The sequence below is a fragment of the Scyliorhinus torazame genome, chromosome 14 (assembly GCF_047496885.1).
Source record: "Scyliorhinus torazame isolate Kashiwa2021f chromosome 14, sScyTor2.1, whole genome shotgun sequence".
NCBI lineage: Eukaryota > Metazoa > Chordata > Chondrichthyes > Carcharhiniformes > Scyliorhinidae > Scyliorhinus > Scyliorhinus torazame.
The window spans coordinates 214238149-214258565 of record NC_092720.1 but is presented as its reverse complement, the minus strand read 5'-3'; the positions used below and the strand labels follow the sequence as shown (position 1 = coordinate 214258565).

General features: G+C 46.8%; 1 protein-coding gene across 1 annotated transcript in view; it reads right to left on the bottom strand.

The window, feature by feature from the left end:
• The window catches only part of LOC140390481 (carnitine O-acetyltransferase-like), a 50553-nt gene that overhangs the window by 2465 nt on the left and 27671 nt on the right, over positions 1 to 20417 (bottom strand). The window contains exons 9-13 of the mRNA XM_072475645.1: positions 18399 to 18518; positions 16406 to 16528; positions 13405 to 13540; positions 7188 to 7250; positions 2255 to 2392 (exon numbers count right to left, since the gene is read on the bottom strand). Coding sequence (XP_072331746.1) covers positions 2255 to 2392; positions 7188 to 7250; positions 13405 to 13540; positions 16406 to 16528; positions 18399 to 18518 — 580 coding nt within the window. The remainder of the gene's footprint in view (positions 1 to 2254; positions 2393 to 7187; positions 7251 to 13404; positions 13541 to 16405; positions 16529 to 18398; positions 18519 to 20417) is intronic.

The following is a 20417-nucleotide window of genomic DNA, read 5'->3' as shown; positions in this document are numbered from 1 at the left end:
TGAATCAGACCACCTAAAGTTTGTACGTCAATGAGAGGATCAATGGGTGATTGATGTAAGGCACATTGGTTGAGTTGTAGCTTGCAAGATGCCAAAAGAATGAAAGTATAGAACTCGCTGTACCAATGCGGAGTTCTCCTCATTAAATCTGAGAGTGCATTGACTGGGGAGGGTGGTAACTTGAAATAACATCAGACCAATGCCATTGGTGAGATTTGTATGAGCTTGGCTTTGTTCAGAGTAGGAAAATAATGGATTAAAAACTACATTCCCAGAACCAAATATAATCCAGGCTGACTGAGCAGCATTTTCTGCACCGAACTGGCCTGACTGTCAGACTAGGTTATTCTGTCATTCAGATGACAGATCAAGCCCTCACCCGCCTGTCCCAGAGGTTCATGAGGAATAGTTCATTCTTCCAGTGCCAGGCCAACGTTCCATCTTTCACCAACACGACTAAAAAAAAAAAAATCAGTGGGTCATTTACCTCATTCCTGTTGCGAGATCATGCTGTGCACAAAATGCCCACTGTGTTCAAAGTGATTTACTCTTGGCACTGAGACAGAGTGAGAAGTGCCATATAAATGTAGGATGTTCTGTTCATACCCCAGTTTTTGTGTGAGTGCATCGCCAACCAGGAGAATGTAACCACCTACCCTTGACTTTCAATGACATTACCATTGCTGAACCCTCTCCACCCACCATCAACATGCTGGTGGTCACCACTGACCAAATGCAAACAGGGAACTATGGCTCAATTAGACAGACATGAGGACCAAGCAAAACACCAAAATTGAACGTTAAGGTCAACGCACAACGTTATTCCATAAAATTAGGGATACGTGATTGGGGTTAATATATTGACATGGATAACAGAGAGCAGGAATAAATGGGTCACTTTTGGGGAAATTGTGATGTTATTTAACCCAAAAAGATCGTCAAACAAGATTACATTTTAGGGTTCTATGCTCATTTAAATCTATTTTTAATTTAAAATTAGATCTGTTCTCTAATGAATAATATATAAGAAACAACAGTGGCAGCATGGTGGCACAGTGGTTAGCACTGGGACTACGGCACTGAGGACCTGAGTTTGAATCCCAGCCCTGGGTCACTGTCCGTGTGGAGTTTGCACATTCACCCCGAGTCTGCGTGGGTTTCATCCCCACAACCCAAAGATGCGCTGGTTAGGTCGATTGGCCATGCTGAATTGTCCCTCAATTGGAAAAATAATAATTGGTTACTCTAAATTTATAAAAGAAAATATAAACAACACCTGTTCACCGTCTACAAGGCACAAGTTAGGAGTGTAATGGAAGACTCTCCACTTGCCTGGATGAGTGTAGCTTCAACAACATTCAAAAAGCTCAACACCATCTAGGACAAAGCAGCCCGTTTCATTGCTCCCCCTTCCACAAACATTCACTCCCTCCACCACCGACAAACAGTCGCAGCCGTGTGCACCATTGAAAAGATTCACTGCAGTAACTTGCCAAGGTTCCTTAGGTAGCACTTTCCAAACCCAGGACCACTACCACCTAGAAGGACAAGAGCCAGCAGATACCTGGGTTCCTCTCCAAGTCACTCACCATCCCATCGGCCGTTTCTGGAAACACCATCGACCGATTCTTCACCGTCACTGGGCAACATCCTGGAACTCCCTCCCTAACAGCAATGTGGGTGTACTTACACCCCAGGGGCTGCAGTGCGTTCACGAAGACAACTCACCACACCTTCTGAAGGGCAACTAGGGTTGGGCAATAAATACTGACCTCACCAGCGACGCCTGCATCTCATACATTAATTTTTGACTCCTCAAACATTCTGAGGCATTACATAAATGGTTGGAACCTTGCACACCTTTCAGAAAATTTTCAGACATTTCAGAAAAGAAAAATTAGACAATGAAGAATATTTGGGAGTGACCTTTCTTTAAATAATTCATTCATGGGAATGTGGGCAAGGCCAACATTTATTGCCTATCCCTGATTGCCCTTGAACTGACTGGCTGGTTTTTCAAAGTCAACCACATTGCTATAGATCTGGAGTCACATGGAGACCCGACCAGGTAAGGATGGCAGATTTCCTTCCCGAAAAGACATTAGTGAACCAGAATCAAATTTCACCATCTACCATGATGGTATTTGAATCTGGGTATTAGCCTCGGTCTCTGGATTGCTAGACCAGTGACAACACTACTACGTCACCACTGCTGAAAATGGCAGAAGTGAAGTTGTTCCCAGCTTTGCCGCACCTGCCCCGACGAGAGCCTCCAGTGTGTTGCTACAGCAAAAGATGTGTCCATGAAGATCTCCGGCACACTCAGACCTTCTTCAATAGCCTGGAGCTTCAAGCCCAGCAAGTGCCTGTCAATTGCCATTCCTTTCAGTGCCTATGAGCAAAATCAAATACATATATTACTTAAAAGTAAAACATTCTATTCAAATTGCACAGATAGTTAATGAGCATTCACTGCTTCAGTGATCCTATCCAGTTTTCCCTTATAATGCAAGGTTTAAAAATAAAGCACTAATTAGACAACAGAACTAGGTACTATAAAGTGTGTTCAACCATGCATTACTAGTTTCATCAACTATGTTCTAAATCGAGTGGAACGTGGGTATGCGAGCGACCCAACTCCGTAACTACGCAGGAAAAAGCAATTCAACCTGCTGTCTACAGACAGGGCGGTGCGCCAGCTGAGGGGATTAAATGGGGTGGTGTATGAGTATGGGGAGAAGGCCAGTCATCTCTTCGCTCACCAGCTAAGGTGGCAGGAGGCTGCTCGGGAGATTGTTCAGTTTAGGAATTCGGAGGGAAGGCTGGTCTCTGCCCCAGACAAGGTAAATGGGGCATTTTGAGCCTTTTATGAGAGGCGTTATAGGTCGGAGCCATCAGGGAAGGAGCGGGGAGTTTTTAAAGAGGGTCTGGAGTTTCCCGGTGAGGCAGGAATTGCTGGAGGGGTTGGAGCACCACTGGAATTAGAGGAGGTCTGAAAAGCCCTAGGAAAGATGCTGACGGAGGACGCATCCGGGGCTGGATGGGTTCGCAGTAGAATTTTATACGATGTTTGCTGATCAGTTGGATCCTATTGATGGGGATGTATAATGATTCCCTGGAATGGGGTTCTCTCCCCGAGAAGTTGGGGCAGGCAACCATCTCCCGTCTCCTGAATAAGGATAAGGATCCCACTGGAGTGTGGTGCTTATTGCCCGATTTCACTACTCAATGTGGATGTGAAGCTTTTGGCCAAGGTCCTGGCGATAGTTAGATCCCTATCTCTCGGAGGTAGTGATGGAGGAGCAGGCAGGGTTTTAGAAGGGCCGAAAGTTGTCATCCAAAGTGAGGCGACTGCTCAATGTGGTTCTCACCCCAGCGGCTGGGCCGGAACCGGAGATAATCGTGTCGCTGGACACAGAAAAATGTTCAATAGGGTTGAGTGGAGGTGTTAAGGGTAAGATACTTGCATGGATAGAGGATTGGCTGACTGGCAGGAGGCAGAGAGTGGGGATAAATGGGCCTTTTTCAGGATGGCAGCCGGTGGCTAGTGGTGTGCCTCAGGGGTCTGTGCTGGGACCACAACTTTTCACAATATACATTAATGATCTGAAGAAGGAACTGAAGGCACTGCTGCTACGTTTGCAGATTATATAAAGATATTTAGAGGGACAGGTAGTATCGAGGAAGCAGGCAGGCTGCAGAAGGACATGGACAGGCGAGGAGAGTGGGTAAAGAAGTGGCAGATGTAATACAATGTGGAAAAGTGTGAGGTTATGCACTTTGGAAGGAGGAATTTAGGCACAGACTATTTTCTAAATGGAGAAATGAAGAAGCACAAAGAGACATCAGAAGTCCTACTTAAAGAAACTCTTAAGGTTAATGTGCAGGTTCAGTCGGCAGTTAGGAAGGCAAATGCAGGGCAGCACGGTGGCACAGTGGGTTAGCCCTGCTGCCTCACGGCGCCGAGGTCCCAGGTCCGATCCCGGCTCTGGGTCATTGTCCGTGTGGAGTTTGCACATTCTCCCCGTGTTTGCGTGGGCTTCGCCCCCACAACCCAAAGATGTGCAGGGTAGGTGGATTGGCCACGCTAAATTGCCCCTTAATTGGAAAAAATGAATTGGGTACACTAAATTTATACAAAGAAAAGGAAGGCAAATGCAATCTGAGCATTCATGTCGAGAGGGCTAGAATACAAGACCAGTGATGTACTTCTGAGGCTGTATAAGCTCTGGTCAGACCCCATTTGGAGTATTGTGAGCAGTATCGGGCCCCGTATCTAAGGAAGGATGTGCTGGCCTTGAAAATGGTCTAGAGGTGGTTCACAAGAATGATCCCTGGAATGAAGAGCTTGTCATATGAAGAGCGGTTGAGGACTCTTGGTCTGTACTCGGAGTTTAGAAGGATGAGGGGGGGATCTTAATTGAAATTTACATGAAGCAGAGAGGCTTAGATAGAGTGGACTTGGAGAGGATGTTTCCACCAGTAGGAAAAACTATAACCCAAGGTCACAGACTGAAGGACATCCTTTAAAACTGCGTTGAGGAGGAATTTCTTCAGCCAGAGGATGGTGAATCTGTGGAACTCTTTGCCGCAGAAGGCTGTGGAGGCCAAACCACGGAGTGTCTTTTAGACAGAGATAGATTGGTTCTTGATTAATAAGGGGATTAGGGGTTTGGGGAAAAGGCAGGAGAATGAGGATGAGAAAAGTATCAGCCATGATTGAATGGCGGAGCAGATCGAATGGCCTAATTCTGCTCCTATGTCTTATGGTACCACTTTGTAGTCTTGGAGACGTTTGGGTTGAGCCCTGGGTTTGTGTTGTGCGTACGGTTGTTGTATGCGACTCCTTCGGCCAGCGTGTGTACCAACACCATGAGTTTGGGGTCATTTCAGCTACATAGAGGGATGAGACACTGAAATACAAAAATAAAAATGTCAGCAAGATCTTCATCTTGGCGTCCTATGTCTACAGTCTTGTTTGCATTGGCGATTGCCCTGAGGGCCTCAAGATAAATGGAGAGGAATTGTTCGAGGTAGGGTGGAACACGGTGTCCTTGTGTGCGGATGATCTTCTACCATATGCGAGATACCCGGGGCCAGTTATGGTGGACATAATGGCTATATTGAAGAGCTTTGGCTCCTTCTCAGGACACAATTAAATTTAGGGAAAAGTGGGTATTTTGTGCTCAACCCATCTGGGAGGGGAGCTAGTTTTGGGGGTTTGCCTTTCCGGGATTAGCTTTCAGTTGGGGGTCCAGGTGGCTCAGGATTGGCCACAGCTCCATAGATTGAATTACACCAGCCTAGTGGGGAGGGTCAATGCAGACCTGCAAAGGTCGGGCCGGGTTCAATACCAGCTCACGGTAGTGTTTAGGATGCACCTCAACAAGACCAAAATGAGTTGTTTCTTTGATGGGGTTGAGGATAGGTTTGAACATCTTGCTGAGATCTTTATTTTTTAATTCAGTATCTTCCTGAATTCCTACCCGAATATTTTTCGGGGGGGTTGAGCGGCTTATATAGGGTTTCACATGGGTGGGGAAAACCCCGAAGATTCGGAGGGGGATCCTACAGAGGGATAGTCGGTGGTGCATTGCCAAACTCGATGATTTACTGCTGGGCTGCCAATGGGGAGAGGGTGCCGGGGTGGTGTGGAGACCTGGGGTCTACCTGGGTGCGGATGGAGTGTGGGTCATGCAGAGGATCCAGTTTGAGAGTGCCGGCGACTGCGTCTTTTGCCTTTTGCTCTGGTAAAGTACTCTTCAAACCCGGTCGTTGTCTCCACTTTAAAAATATGGAGGTAAATCTGGCAGCATCAAGGTCAGCGTCAAAGTGGGCCTCTATTTGTATGAACCACTTGTTCGAACAGGCGATGTTGGATGCCACATTTGGGGGGATGGAAGGGGAAGGGGCTGGAGAGAGTGAGGGAGTTATTTTGAAGGAGCGGTTTGCCAACCTGGAGGAGCTGAAAGAGAAAGATGGACTCTTGAGCTCGGAAGCATTGGTATATCCAGGTTTGAAATTTTGTTCGCCAGACGTTCCCGACATTTCCGGTGACGCTGCCTTCAACTTTATTGGACAGGATTCTTTCCTGTTCAGGGTCAGAGGAGGGTAGCACGTCCGGCATCTGTGGATGGATTTTGGGGAAAGAATTGGTCTCAGCGGAGGGGGGTGAAGACTAAATGGGAGGTGGTGTTGGGACCCATACTGAAGGAAAAGATCTGGAATGAGTCCCTCCGCAGGGTGAACGCTACGTCATTCTGTGCGAGGCGGAGTCTGATCCAGCTCAAGATAGTGTTTAGGGTGCACCTCACCAAGGCCAGAATGAGTTGTTTCTTTGATGGGGTTGAGGATAGGTGCGAGTGCTGTTCGAGACGGCCACATGCTCATGTTCTAGTCCTGTCCCAAGCTTGTGCGTTTCTGGGTCACTTGTTAGAGCACCATATTGGCAGTCCTGAATATTGAGCTGGAACCCTGTCCTTTAGTGACTATATTCCGCGTATGAAACCTGCCGGAGTAGCGGACGGGTGACGGGTAGATGCCCTGGCATTCACCGCGCTGATTGCTCGGGAACGAATCCCGAGACTGGTGAAGCCAACCAGCACCTTGGCGTGACTAGGTGACTTCATGGAGTTTTTGCATCTCAAGAAAATCAAATCTACCAATGGGGGTGGGGGGGGGGGGGGGGGGGGTCAATTGAAGGTTTTTACCGGAGATGGCAACCGTTCATATTGTACTTTCAGGAATTGGTCACTGAAAAATCACCCGGTGGCTCCCTTCATCTTCCTCAAAATGCAGCCATGGCCCCAGCCTTACCCTTATCATTACTCACAAGCTCCCTTGACCGGTTTACTTTCATTGTCACTTCCTCAGATTGATCTCATTTCAGAAACCCTGTGCTCCTATCCCTAATCTATAGCTTGTGACAGTCTGCATATCGCAGCCCACTTTAATTAAGTCGTAACTTTCTTTCTGGCTATTTTCGTCAACCATTTTCCCTCTCAATTCTACCTGGAGAAGCTGGTAGAGGAAACCAGCCTTTCCTGACCCAAAAAGTGAATTGAATTGGCCTTTGGTCCTCCCCTCACCCAGGAAACTGGATCACAAAGTGTCAGGAAGAAAGGCCAAACACAAGGAAAACCTGCAGACAGATACACTGACGAGTTTGGATACAGATATCCTCTTACCATGTCTGTATAAGCACTGTGACAATCAAAGGCTTTGTGCAATGCCGCTACCTTCTGGCTAACCTGTTATTAGAAATGGAAAAAAGTACATAACGTTAATCATGTTGAACTTCACAATGTTAAAAATACTGTCAGAAAAAAGGTTGCTTTGTAATTGTTTGTTTTGTTGTATGTTGGAGTAGAAGGAATTTCCTGTGTATTTTGTGTTCTTCATGTGTCAGAACTGCATGTGATCAGTTGGTCTCCGTTTGAGTGGACCGTACATCTTGAATTACCATTTGATGCTGGTGTCATTGCAATCAGTGAGTGTGGTCCTTCAGTTAGGGTCAGTTTGGGATCAGTGAGAGTCAGAACCAGGATCAGTGAGTGAGGTTCCCGAGTGAGAGACGGTACAGTATCAGTGAGTGCAGTTCCTGAGTGAAAGTCCGGACCAGGATCAGTGAGTGAGGTTCCCCAGTGAGAGTCAGGACCAGGATCAGTGAGTGAGGTTACTGAGTGAGAGTCAGGACCAGTATCAGTAAATGAGGTTCCTGAGTGAGAGTCAGGATCAGGATCAGTGAATGAAGTTCCCAAGTGAGAGTCAGGATCAGTGATTGAGGTTCCCCAGTGAGAGTCAGGATCAGGATCAGTGAGTGAGGTTCCTGAGTGAGAGTCAGGACCAGGATCAGTGAGTGAGGTTCCTGAGTGAGAGTCAGGACCAGGATCAGTGAGTGAGGTTCCCCAGTGAGAGTCAGGACCAGGATCAGTGAGTGAGGTCCCGAGAGTGACAGGACCAGGATCAGTGAGTGAGGTTCCCCAGTGAGAGTCAGGATCAGTGAGTGAGGTTCCCGAGTGAGAGTCAGGACCATGATCAGCGACTGAGGTTCCCCAGTGAGAGTCAGGATCAGGATCAGTGAGTGAGGTTCCCTAGGAAGAGTCAGGACCAGGATCAGTGAGTGAGGTTACTGAATGAGAATCAGGACCAGTATCAGTAAATGAGGTTCCTGAGTGAGAGTCAGGATCAGGATCAGTGAATGAAGTTCCCAAGTGAGAGTCAGGATCAGTGATTGAGGTTCCCCAGTGAGAGTCAGGATCAGGATCAGTGAGTGAGGTTCCTGAGTGAGAGTCAGGACCAGGATCAGTGAGTGAGGTTCCCCAGTGAGAGTCAGGACCAGGTTCAGTGAGTGAGGTTCCTGAGTGAGAGTCAGGACCAGTATCAGTAAATGAGGTTCCGGAGTGAGAGTCAGGATCAGTGAATGAAGTTCCCAAGAGAGAGTCAGGATCAGTGATTGAGGTTCCCCAGTGAGAGTCAGGATCAGGATCAGTGAGTGAGGTTCCTGAGTGAGAGTCAGGACCAGGATCAGTGAGTGAGGTTCCCCAGTGAGAGTCAGGACCAGGATCAGTGAGTGAGGTTCCTGAGTGAGAGTCAGGACCAGGATCAGTGAGTGAGGTCCCGAGAGTGACAGGACCAGGATCAGTGAGTGAGGTTCCGGAGTGAGAGTCAGGATCTGTGAGTGAGGTTCCCGAGTGAGAGTCAGGACCATGATCAGCGACTGAGGTTCCCCAGTGAGAGTCAGGATCAGGATCAGTGAGTGAGGTTCCCTAGGGAGAGACAGGACCAGGATCAGTGAGTGAGGTTCCCCAGTGAGAGTCAGGACAAGGATCAGTGAGTGAGGTTCCTGAGTGAGAGTCAGGACCAGGATCAGCGACTGAGGTTCCCAAGTGAGAGTCAGGATCAGGATCAGTGAATGAGGTTCCCGAGTGAGAGTCAGAACCAGGATCAGTGAGTGTTGTTCCCCAATGAGATTTAATACTGCGATCAATGAGCAATGTTCCCCATAGTGTGTCAGCACTGGGATCAGTGACTGAGGTTCTCCAATCAGACTCAGCACTGGGATCAGTGACTGAGGTTCTCCAATCAGACTCAGCACTGGGATCAGTGACTGAGGTTCTCCAATCAGACTCAGCACTGGGATCAGTGACTGAGGTTCTCCAATCAGACTCAGCACTGGGATCAGTGACTGAGGTTCTCCAATCAGACTCAGCTCTGGGATCAGTGACTGAGGTTCTCCAATCAGACTCAGCACTGGGATCAGTGACTGAGGTTCTCCAATCAGACTCAGCACTGGGATCAGTGACTGAGGTTCTCCAATCAGGCTCAGCACTGGGATCAGTGACTGAGGTTCTCCAATCAATCTCAGCACTGGGATCAGTGACTGAGGTTCTCCAATCAGACTCAGCACTGGGATCAGTGACTGAGGTTCTCCAATCAGACTCAGCACTGGGATCAGTGACTGAGGTTCTCCAATCAGACTCAGCACTGGGATCAGTGACTGAGGTTCTCCAATCAGACTCAGCACTGGGATCAGTGACTGAGGTTCTCCAATCAGACTCAGCTCTGGGATCAGTGACTGAGGTTCTCCAATCAGACTCAGCACTGGGATCAGTGACTGAGGTTCTCCAATCAGACTCAGCACTGGGATCAGTGACTGAGGTTCTCCAATCAGACTCAGCACTGGGATCAGTGACTGAGGTTCTCCAATCAGACTCAGCACTGGGATCAGTGACTGAGGTTCTCCAATCAGACTCAGCACTGGGATCAGTGACTGAGGTTCTCCAATCAGACTCAGCACTGGGATCAGTGACTGAGGTTCTCCAATCAGACTCAGCACTGGGATCAGTGACTGAGGTTCTCCAATCAGACTCAGCACTGGGATCAGTGACTGAGGTTCTCCAATCAGACTCAGCACTGGGATCAGTGACTGAGGTTCTCCAATCAGACTCAGCACTGGGATCAGTGACTGAGGTTCTCCAATCAGACTCAGCTCTGGGATCAGTGACTGAGGTTCTCCAATCAGACTCAGCACTGGGATCAGTGACTGAGGTTCTCCAATCAGACTCAGCACTGGGATCAGTGACTGAGGTTCTCAATCAGACTCAGCACTGGGATCAGTGACTGAGGTTCTCCAATCAGACTCAGCACTGGGATCAGTGACTGAGGTTCTCCAATCAGACTCAGCACTGGGATCAGTGACTGAGGTTCTCCAATCAGACTCAGCACTGGGATCAGTGAGTGAAACTCTCTTGTAACTGGTGCTTCCGAAGTAAATTAACCTTGGTTATTCCCGAACTAGTTTCTGACAAACTTGAAGAGCTCCATGATCCGGAGCGTTTCCTGCTTCGCAGAGTGTATTATGGGGCATGATGATGTTGGTTGCCATTTACGATGCCAGAACACTCGTTTCCAACAATACGGTATCAGGCAAGTCAGAAAGTCAGAAACCCCGCTTGAGTTATTTAACCATCAATGTAAAAGCCAAATAAGCTAATTAACTACCCATTTCACTGTAATAATATGGTCAGCAGACCTTCTGGTGAGAATCACGACAGGCGGGGATCCTAATATTTGAAGAGCAGCTTGTTTGGCCAGTTTTAACTGCAGCTGAGACCAGACCTTAGCTTTTCAGTTCAAACTTAACTGACTGCAGGGATTGTTCATTTGAGTGGGAAGAGTGGAAATCTGGCACTTTGGAAACATTTTAATGATGAGAGTGGGCAGCACAGTGGTTAGCACGATTTTAAAATTCTCATTCATGTTTTCAAATGCCCCCATGCTCTCTGTAATCTCCTGCAACAGTAAAACCCTCCAGATATCCGCGCTACTCTAACTCTGGACTCTTGAGCACGCCCAATTTTAATATCTCCAGCCGTTGATCTGAACTTTACACTCAGGGTGTGCTCGAAATCGGTGCGGGAGGGAGCGAATGTGAAACCAGCTCCCACCCAAGATCTACATTGCTAACGCGATTGATGGACAAACATACCAAGGTCCCTTTGTTCCTCGGAACTTTCCAATGCCATACCATTCATTGAATACTTCCTTGTCAAATTACTCCTTCAAAGGGTATCACCTCACACTTTTCAGGGTTAATTTCTATCTGCCACTTTGCTGCCCATTTGACCATATCTTCCTGTAAGCCATGACACTCAACCTCACTGTTAACTACCTGCGTCATCCGTAAACTTACTCATCCTACCCCCACATAGTCATGTATGTAGTTCATATAAATGGCGAATAGTAGGGGACCCAGCACCGATCCCTGTGGTACGCCACTGGCTTCTAGTCACTAAAGCAGCCGTGTGTCCTCACCCTCTGTCTCCTACAGCTAGACCAATTTTGAATTCCCCTTATCAAATTACCCTGTATCCCACTTGCATTTGCCTTCTTTACAAGTCTCCATGAATGACCTTGTCAAAGCTTTGCTGAAATCCATATAAACTGTATCAATTGCACTACCCTCATCTACACACCTGGTCAGATCCTCAAAAAATTCAATCAAATTTGTGAGTCATGACCTCCCTCTGACAAAGTCATGCTGACTGTCCCTAATCGAACCTTGTCTCTCCAAGTGGAGATGGATTCTCTCCTTCAGAATTTTCTCCAATAGTTTCCCGACCACTGAAGTGAAACTCACTGGTCTGTAGTTCCCTGGCTTACCTCTACAACCGTTTTTAAATAGTCGGACCACATTAGCTGTTCTCCAGTCTTCTGGCACCTCCCCCTCCCCCCTGGACAGAGAGGAATTAAAAATTTGGGTCAGAGCCCCTGCAATCTACTCCCTCAGCAGCCTGGGACATAATTCACCCGGACCTGTACATCTGTCCATTTTTAAGCCTGCCAACACCTCCAATACCTTGTCACTGCCTATGTCAATTTGCTCAAGGACCTCAGTGTCTCTCTCCCCGACTTCCATACCTATCTTCTCATTCTCTTGGGTGAATACTGATGTGAAGTCTTCCTTCAACAACCGACCAATGTCCTCTGGCTCCACCCACAGATTGCCTTCTTGGTTCCTAACAAGCCCAAATCTTTCGCTGGTTATCCTCTTCCCAGTGATATACTTATAGAATACCTTGGGATTTTCCCTACTTTTACCAGCCAAAGCATTCTCATATCCCCTCTTTGCTCTCCTAATTGCTTTCTTAAGCTCTATCCTGCACTTTCTGTACTCCACTAATGCCTCCGCTGATCTGCTCTCCTTGTTCTTGCTTAATGACTGTCTTTTCCTGCTCATCGTATCCCGAATATCTCTGGCCGTCCATGGTTCTCTGGGTTTGTTACTCCTTCTTATTACCCTATGATGCACAATCAATGACCACTAAAGCGAGGTTGTAGTCTAACTGAAGGCTTTAATAAGCTAGATGTTTCCCCCAGCAGCTCAGGTACAGAAAGAAGGCTGCTGGGGCGGCACGGGCTCTTATACCCCGCCTTGCAGGGCTGAGCTACCATACAGCTTGACCAATAGGAAACATACAATATCTACCAATGGTGTTTCCAGCATTACCAGGTACCGTAATACCTCTACATAGACTACCACATCCTAGAAGGAACATCTTGGGCTGTACCCTCCCCATTTCCTTTTTGAACGACCCCCCCATCCCCCTGCTCTTCTGTAGATTTCCCCACAAGTAACTCTTTCCAGTCTACCTTGGCCAGATCCTGCCTTATTTTACTAGGAAGTCCGCTCTCCCACAATGCAAAACCGTTTTTTGCAACTGGTCTATTTCTTTGTCCATAACAAGCTTAAATTGTACCAAGTTGTGGTTGCCATGACCAAAATGATCCCTCATCAATACACCAATCACCTGTCCGGCTTCATTCCCCAGAATTAGATCCAGCACTGTGCCATCCCTTGTTGGACCCTGTACATATTAAGCTAAAATGTTCTTCTGTATACATTTCAAGAACTCCACTCCATCTAAACGCTCAATACTATTACTATCCCAATTAATGTTGGGAAAGTTGAAATCATCACATATAGTTGGCCGATTATTATTTTTACACAACTCTGCAAATTGTCAATTTTCCACTGACTATCTGGGGGTTTATAATAAACACCTAACAATGTTCCTAAACTGTACCAACAAAGCTTAGGAATAGCTTCATTTGATGCCACCTCCAAGATATCAATGAATAATGCAGTACTTTGGGATGTTTTTTCACATTAATAATGTGACTTAGTTACAAGCTGTCATTGTTGTCATTTTACTCAGTTATGGTGGGTACAGGAATGGCCCCTGCACTGATTAGAGGCCATCACCAATGCATTTTCCTGCAATTGTTCAAACTTCAAAAGTCATTAAATATCTATTTCCGCTATTTTAAGGTTCAGGATTAATTTAAAATGTGGGTGGAGGAGGTGAAACACATTGCTCTACAATTCCAATGACAAATTACCTCCTTTTCTGGATCATCCATACTTTTCACAAACTCCAAGGAATCTGCAGATGATGACCGGATTACATCCGTGCGTCCCAAGTGAAAGTTTCTCACTGAAACGCTCTCACATGTGGCACACAGTTCCTTGTACATTCTGAAAGTGGCAGTAAAGAGATGTAACAATGAGATCAATGGGGATGATTGAATAAACAGCCAGGCTTCAAAACAAGGCTGACATTTTCAACTTAGTACCAGATAGGTGTGGAGCTTGCTGCAAATTAAAACCACATTCTATACTTTTAAACAAAATCCATATTTTCCAAAACACAATCCAACTTTGGAATGAAACATGAGAACACATCAGAGTAAATGGCAGCTACTTAATAATACAGCCTTGATGTTTTGGCTATTAGAGCTGTTTAATGTTACCAGGCAGGAAGCCTTACTCTAGTGAACGCGCAGTGCACATAAATGTGTCCCTGAAGATCAATTTGTGTGTTTGTAGCATCATAGAAATAGCAGCAGGAGCAGGCCATTTGGCCATTGGGCCATTGGGCCATTTGGCCATTGGGCCATTTGGCCATTGGGGCATTGGGGCATTGGGCCTGCTCTGCCATTCAATCCAATCCTGGCTGACCCTCTATCTTAAGCCTTCCTCCTGCAGTCTCCACATACCCCTTGATGCATTTAGAGCCTAGAAATCTACTTCTTTCAGAAATATATTCCGTGATTTGGCCTTATAGCCTCCTGTGGTAGAGAATTCCACAAGTTCACCACTCTCTGGAGTGAAGATATTTCTCCTCATGGAATAGAACCATAGAATTCCTACAGTACTGAAGGAGGCCATTCAGCCCATCGAGTCTGCACCGACCATCTGAAACAGCACCCTGACTGGGCCCACTCCCCCACCGTATCCCCGAAACCCCACCTAATCTGCACATCCCTGGATAGCATGGCCAATCCACCCAAGCTGCAGTGGATCTTTAGGCTGTGGGAGGAAACCAGTGCATTCGAAGGAAACAAAGGGAGACATAGGGAGAAAGTGCAAACTCACCACAGACATTTACCCAAGGTCGGACTTGAACCCGGGTCCCTGGCAGTGAGGCAGCAGTGCTAACCATTGTGCCATCGTGTCGCCCCCCCTCATCTCGGTCCTACATGGCCAATCCCACATCCTGAGACTGTGACCCCTTGTAGATTTTAGCCAGAGGAACCATCATCTCTGCATCCAATCTGTCCAGCCCTGTCAGAATTTTATACATTTCAATGAGATCCCCTCTCATTCTTCTAAACTACAGTGAGTACAGGCCTAGTCGATCCTATTCCGCTCCCCCCGCCCCCCCCCACCCCCTCCCCAGCCCCCCAAATGACAATTCTGTCACCGCTGGAATCAGTCTGGTGAACCTTCACACATGCTCAGAAAATCTCAGTGTTTTAAGATGAGCATTGCAACTTTTTTTATAAATGAAAGGAAACAAACAGAAAAATTCAAGGATTATTGTTGACCGTCTTCACCAAATAGGACCATGTTTCATTCAGCATGGCGCCACAATCTCATTACTGAATGGGTAATTTAGCTTAATAGGTACAGCCTTTTGAGAACCGCTGCCTTGGCGTGCTTCCAGGCTATCATGGGCCAATGCACTGCTAAATTATCTGATTGATCCAGTCATGGGAAAGTACTAGGCTGTAAAGAAATGCGTGTTATAGGAACGGGAATGAAATAACAACCCAAGGCACAGCTATGTCTCTTGATCAATGGCACATCACAGCTCTGATATAACATTGTTACAAATCTGGGCGCCAACACACTTAACCATTCAATGGTAGGACATATTTGGAGAAAGCAGAAACTGTTCGGGGCAGACTATGAAACAGGTTGTTGGAGGAAGATGGACTGAGCAGCTGTGCTCGATCCCGAGTGAAAAAGGATGAGTCAAAACGAAGATTAAACTAACAGACTGGAATAGATTATCCTGTTTGCGATATGTTCTATTCTGGCCAGCCAGGGTCCAAATTATAGTCAAGTCTCTACCAAAACGTCATACAATGTTGAAAAATGGACACTCTAAGAGGAGTTAGACGAATAAAGGAGTTAGGAGGGCAGCACGGTAGCACAGTGGTTAGCACGGTTGTTTTTTAGCTCCAGGGTCCCAGGTTCGATTCCCGGCTTGGGTCACTGTCTGTGCGGAGTCTGCTCGTTCTCCCCGTGTCAGTGTGGGTTTCCTCCGGGTGCTCCGGTTTCCTCCCACAGACCAAAGATGTGCAGGTTAGGTGGATTGGCCATGCTAAATTGCTCTTAGCGTCCAAATAGTTTAGGTTGGGTTACGGGGATAGGGTGGAGGTGTGGGCTTAAATATGGTGCTCTTTCTAAGGGCCAGTGCAGACCCGATGGGCTGAATGGCCTCCTTCTTCACTGTTAATTCTACGATTCTATGAATAAAAGTGAAAAAGATTAAATGGACTGGAACTCTGCTCGAAGGAAGGTAAAATGGTGCTCAATCAGAGATTATATAAAAGGTTTGATGTGGTAGACTTAGAAAGGATGTTTCCACTTGTGAGGGAGACCAGAAGTAGGGGCCAAAAGATAGCCACAAATAAATCCACGATGAAATTTAAGAGTAACTTCTTTACTCAGAGTGTGGTTAGAATGTGACCATCACTATCACACGCAGTAATTGTGGTGAATTCCTGGTTTTAAATGTGACTCCAGAAAACACATTTCATCTGCTTCTATAAACAGATAGCAGAAAGTCACACAAGATCTTAAATAGTTGAACAAAATTTCAAAAAATTGTAAATTTAAAGTGAGCTCAGTTTTTGGCGAATCCAAGCAGAATTCATCAGGAAGAAGGCAAGATGAGGGGATTAGTACAATCCTAACGTCATCCAGTCCCAAGAACCTTTAAATGAACCTCGATAATGGAGTGCATCAGTCAGTTACTCAATTCACACCAGCTCAACAGAGATAAATCCGACATCACTAGAATGGTGTATTTTGTTCCACTGGAGTACGTACCTGAAGTAGGCCAGTTGTAGTGCCATCTGAACGAAGCAGTCTGGACTCACACCGTGGAGTTTGGGAAAGTCTTTGCCAAAGTTCCTGTAGGTGAAGCAGCTGATGTCCAAGTCAGTAACTAAGCTGTAACAGAAATACAATTTCAGCTGACTCTATATTTTACAACTCTACAAAAGCTTTCTAAAGAATAGCTACACTCAAGTTAGGATTTGATTGCGGGCGGCACGGTGGCACAGTGGTTAGCACTGCTGCCTCACGGCGCCGAGGACCCAGTTCGATCCCGGCTCCAGGTCACTGTCCGTGTGGAGTTTGCACATTCTCCCCATGTCTGCGTCGGTCTCACCCCCACAATCCAAACGGTAGGTGCATTGGCCATGCTAAATTGCCTCTTAATTGGAAAAAATGAATTGGGTACTCTAAATTTATTGAAAGAAAATTAGGGTTCGGATGTTATCATTAAAGTCTAACCTTACATCAGAACCAGTGAGCTATACTTTTGTGTGGTTTCCATGCTATGCTGCCACTCACCATCCTGACTGGGAAATATATCGGCCGTTCCTTCACCTTCACTGGATCAAAATCCTGGAGCTCCCTCCCTAACAGCACGATGGGTGTACCTACACCTTAGGGATTGCAGCGGTTTCAATGAGGCAGCTCACCACACCCCTCTCCTGGGCAATTAGGGATGGGCAATAAATGCTAGCTGAACCAGCAACACCCACATCCCGTAAATGAATTATTTATTATAAAATGCCACCTTTCCAGTGACACCCTCAACCCAAGAATGAATTGCAATGTATTTAACACATCTATTATTTTCCTTCCACCTAAAAGAACTAACTTAATCTTTAAAGCCTTTTTAGAGTCAGTTTGCAGAACCTACCAGTGGTAAACAGTTCAAACTGGGATCATTGTGACTTTCAAGGATGGGGCTGAACTTTAGTGCAATGTATTCTAAACCAATGCACAAAACTGCGAAAACTTAATTGACGCTGAACTTAATTTTTGTTCAAAATCTTGCCATTTATTGGAATGGTTTGGCTGGCTTCAAGCTATTTACTCAGAAAAAAAGAAACAGCACAACAAAGTTGAAACTCTAACCAACGGATTCTGGGCAAATGCCCTGAGGATAAGATTTCCACCGAGCGTGGTAAAATCATAAACAAATTCTTCCCAGGCACGGTTACAATTTCACCAGTCCTAGACACAAAGGAAATCGCCTCCATTTTGTTTGTGTGCATTCAGGATTGTATTGTAGAGTCAGGGTTGTACAGCAGAGAATGATGCCCTTTGGCCCATTGTATCTATGCCAGACATCAATTACTCATCTATTCTAATCCATTTTCCAGCTCTTGGTCCGTGACCTTGTATACTATGGTGATTCAAGTGCTCATCTAAATGCTTCGTAAATGTTGTGAGGGTTTTCGCCTCGACCACCCTTTCAGGCAGTGAGTTCCAAATTCCAACCACCCTATGGAGAAAAGGTTTTTCCTCAAATCCCCTCTAAATCTCCTGCCCCTTACCTTAAATCTATGTCTCCCATTTTCAACCTGTCTATTAAGGGGGAAAGTTCCTTCCTATCTCTGTCCCTGATAATTTTGTTAACCTCAGTCAGTTCCCCCCTCAGCCTTCACTGCCCGAAGGAGAACAACTCTAGCTCTAACCATAGCTGAAACTCTCCATCCCAGGCAACATCCTGGGAATCTCCTCTGTACCTTTTCTGGTGTAATCACATACGTCCTAAAGTGTGGTGACCAGAACTGCACACAGTACTCTAGCTGTGGCATAATGAGCATTTGACTCCATGGACAGGATTAGGCTCAGGAAACCATATTGAGAGAGAAGGAAGAGTCAAAGCTAGATTAGACGGGAGATATATAAACAAACCGACAGCTGAATAGTGGCACTAAACATTTAGGGTTTTTATTTGCGTTGCTTGCGCCCAATCCCATATGTACGACACACACTCCTAATTGGCAGCTGCAATACTCACATGTCCAGGTTCTGTTTGGCATGCTCAATGTCCCTCTTAATCTCTGGAGTGATGTAAAAATAAAGCTTCTTGGGTAAAGGGAGAGGAATCATGGGAGCTCGAACTGTATCTGGATCCTTACTATAAATGCAATACATAAAATCAACATTTTTAATCTTCTATAAACACAGTATGGTATCAATCTCTTTAAAGTTTATACACAGATAATTATGTTTATTAATTAGATATCATATTAATTAATTATATTTCTCATCTTATTCCCTGCAGAAGTGAAGTCAGCCTGGGTGAGGGACATGGTTATGGTTACTGTTCAGGTCAGTCAGGGATGTGTTACTTTTATCCCATCCAATGGGAGATGGAACTCATCCCTTAAACTGCCTCACAACAGGGGCGGGATTCTCCGCAATCGGCACGATGTCCGCCGACCAAAACGATGCGAATCAGTCCGGCATCGCGCCGCCCCAAAGGTGAGGAGTTCTCCGCATCTTGGGGGGCCGAGCCCTCACCTTGAGGGGCTAGGCCCGCGCCGGACTGATTTCTGCCCCGCCAGCTGGCGGGAAAGGCCTTTGGTGCCCCGCCAGCTGGCGCGGAAATGACTTTGCCGTGCGGCGCATGCACGGGAGCGTCAGCGGCCGCTCACGGCATCCCCGCGCTGCGCAGTGGAGGGGGTCTCTTCCGCCTCCGCCATAGTGGAGACCATAGCGAAGGCGGAAGGAAAAGAGTGCCCCCACGGCACAGGCCCACCCGCGGATCGGTGGGCCCCAATCGCGGGCCAGGGCACCCTCCGAAGCCAGATCGCCCCGCGCCCGCCCCAGGACCCCAGAGCCCACCCACGCCGCCTTGTCCCGCCGTTCGAAAGGTGGTTCAATCCACGCCGGCTGGCGTGGGTTGACAGCGGCGGGACTTCGGCCCATCGCGGACCGGAGAATCGCCGGGGGATTTCCGCCGACCAGCACGGTGCGATTCCTACCCCCGCCGAATCTCCGGTGGCGGAGAATTCGGGACACGGCGGGGGCGGGATTCACGCCGGCCCCCGGCGATTCTCCGATCCGGTGGGGGGCTCGGAGAATCGCGCCCCTGGTTCTGATCCAAATCGCACTTTGACTTTTGGATTCATCTTTCCCCACTACTTCTATCAGAACTTTCCACAGCAGCTTAACAACCTTCCATTTGGGGTGTTGAGACCAACCCTGAAAGAATCATAAAGATGTACAGAGTTCCCCCACACACTTCTTACTGTAAACAAGTTAATTATATTCAGCAGATCAAACTGACTTCCAAAAATAACCTGAATAAAAATATCTAAATGTTTGGCTATTTTTACATTACATCGTTCCTGACTAAACAAGTGGCATGTTTATTGCTAAGTACTGTGTAAAATTACTGAGGGGATTCGCTTGTCTGCACATCAGCAGATTGGGTCGAATTGTCAAACTACAAACAACGATGGAGATGATTTGGGTCCAGTTTATCACACATGGTAGTTCTTCAGGAATGCGAGTCCATGTCTCATGTTAAGACTTCATGGTTTCTGAGACATTAACAATGATTCCTTATTACACTGACAGTGGGTTGAACTGGTGTTAGCTATGGCTCAGTGGCTAGTTTCTTGTCTTTGAGGATGAAGGTTGGGAGTTCAGTTCCCACTCCAGGACCAGAGCACCAAAATTAGCAGCTGTTGACCATCTCTTGGGGAATAAAATAAGGCATATTTGGGGAGGCGAGGGATGAATGGCGAAGGTTGCTGGCAAGTCTGTGAGAACATCCTGCCAAGAGGAGAACTTAGTTTATAGGCAAAGGTGAATACTGTGGATTCATGAAGGGCAAAGATCAAAATTACAGGACTAGGATCAGCCATCTCAAATAGAGGCAGGCCCTGTAAAATATGGGACAGTTGGTCACCCGGGTTAGCACTGACACTGCAGCGCAGTACAACAGGAACACTACAGTGTCAGAGATTATGAGCTCAATCTAACCGAATTGGAACACCACCCTGCCTACTGGGACTCTGGTTCCATT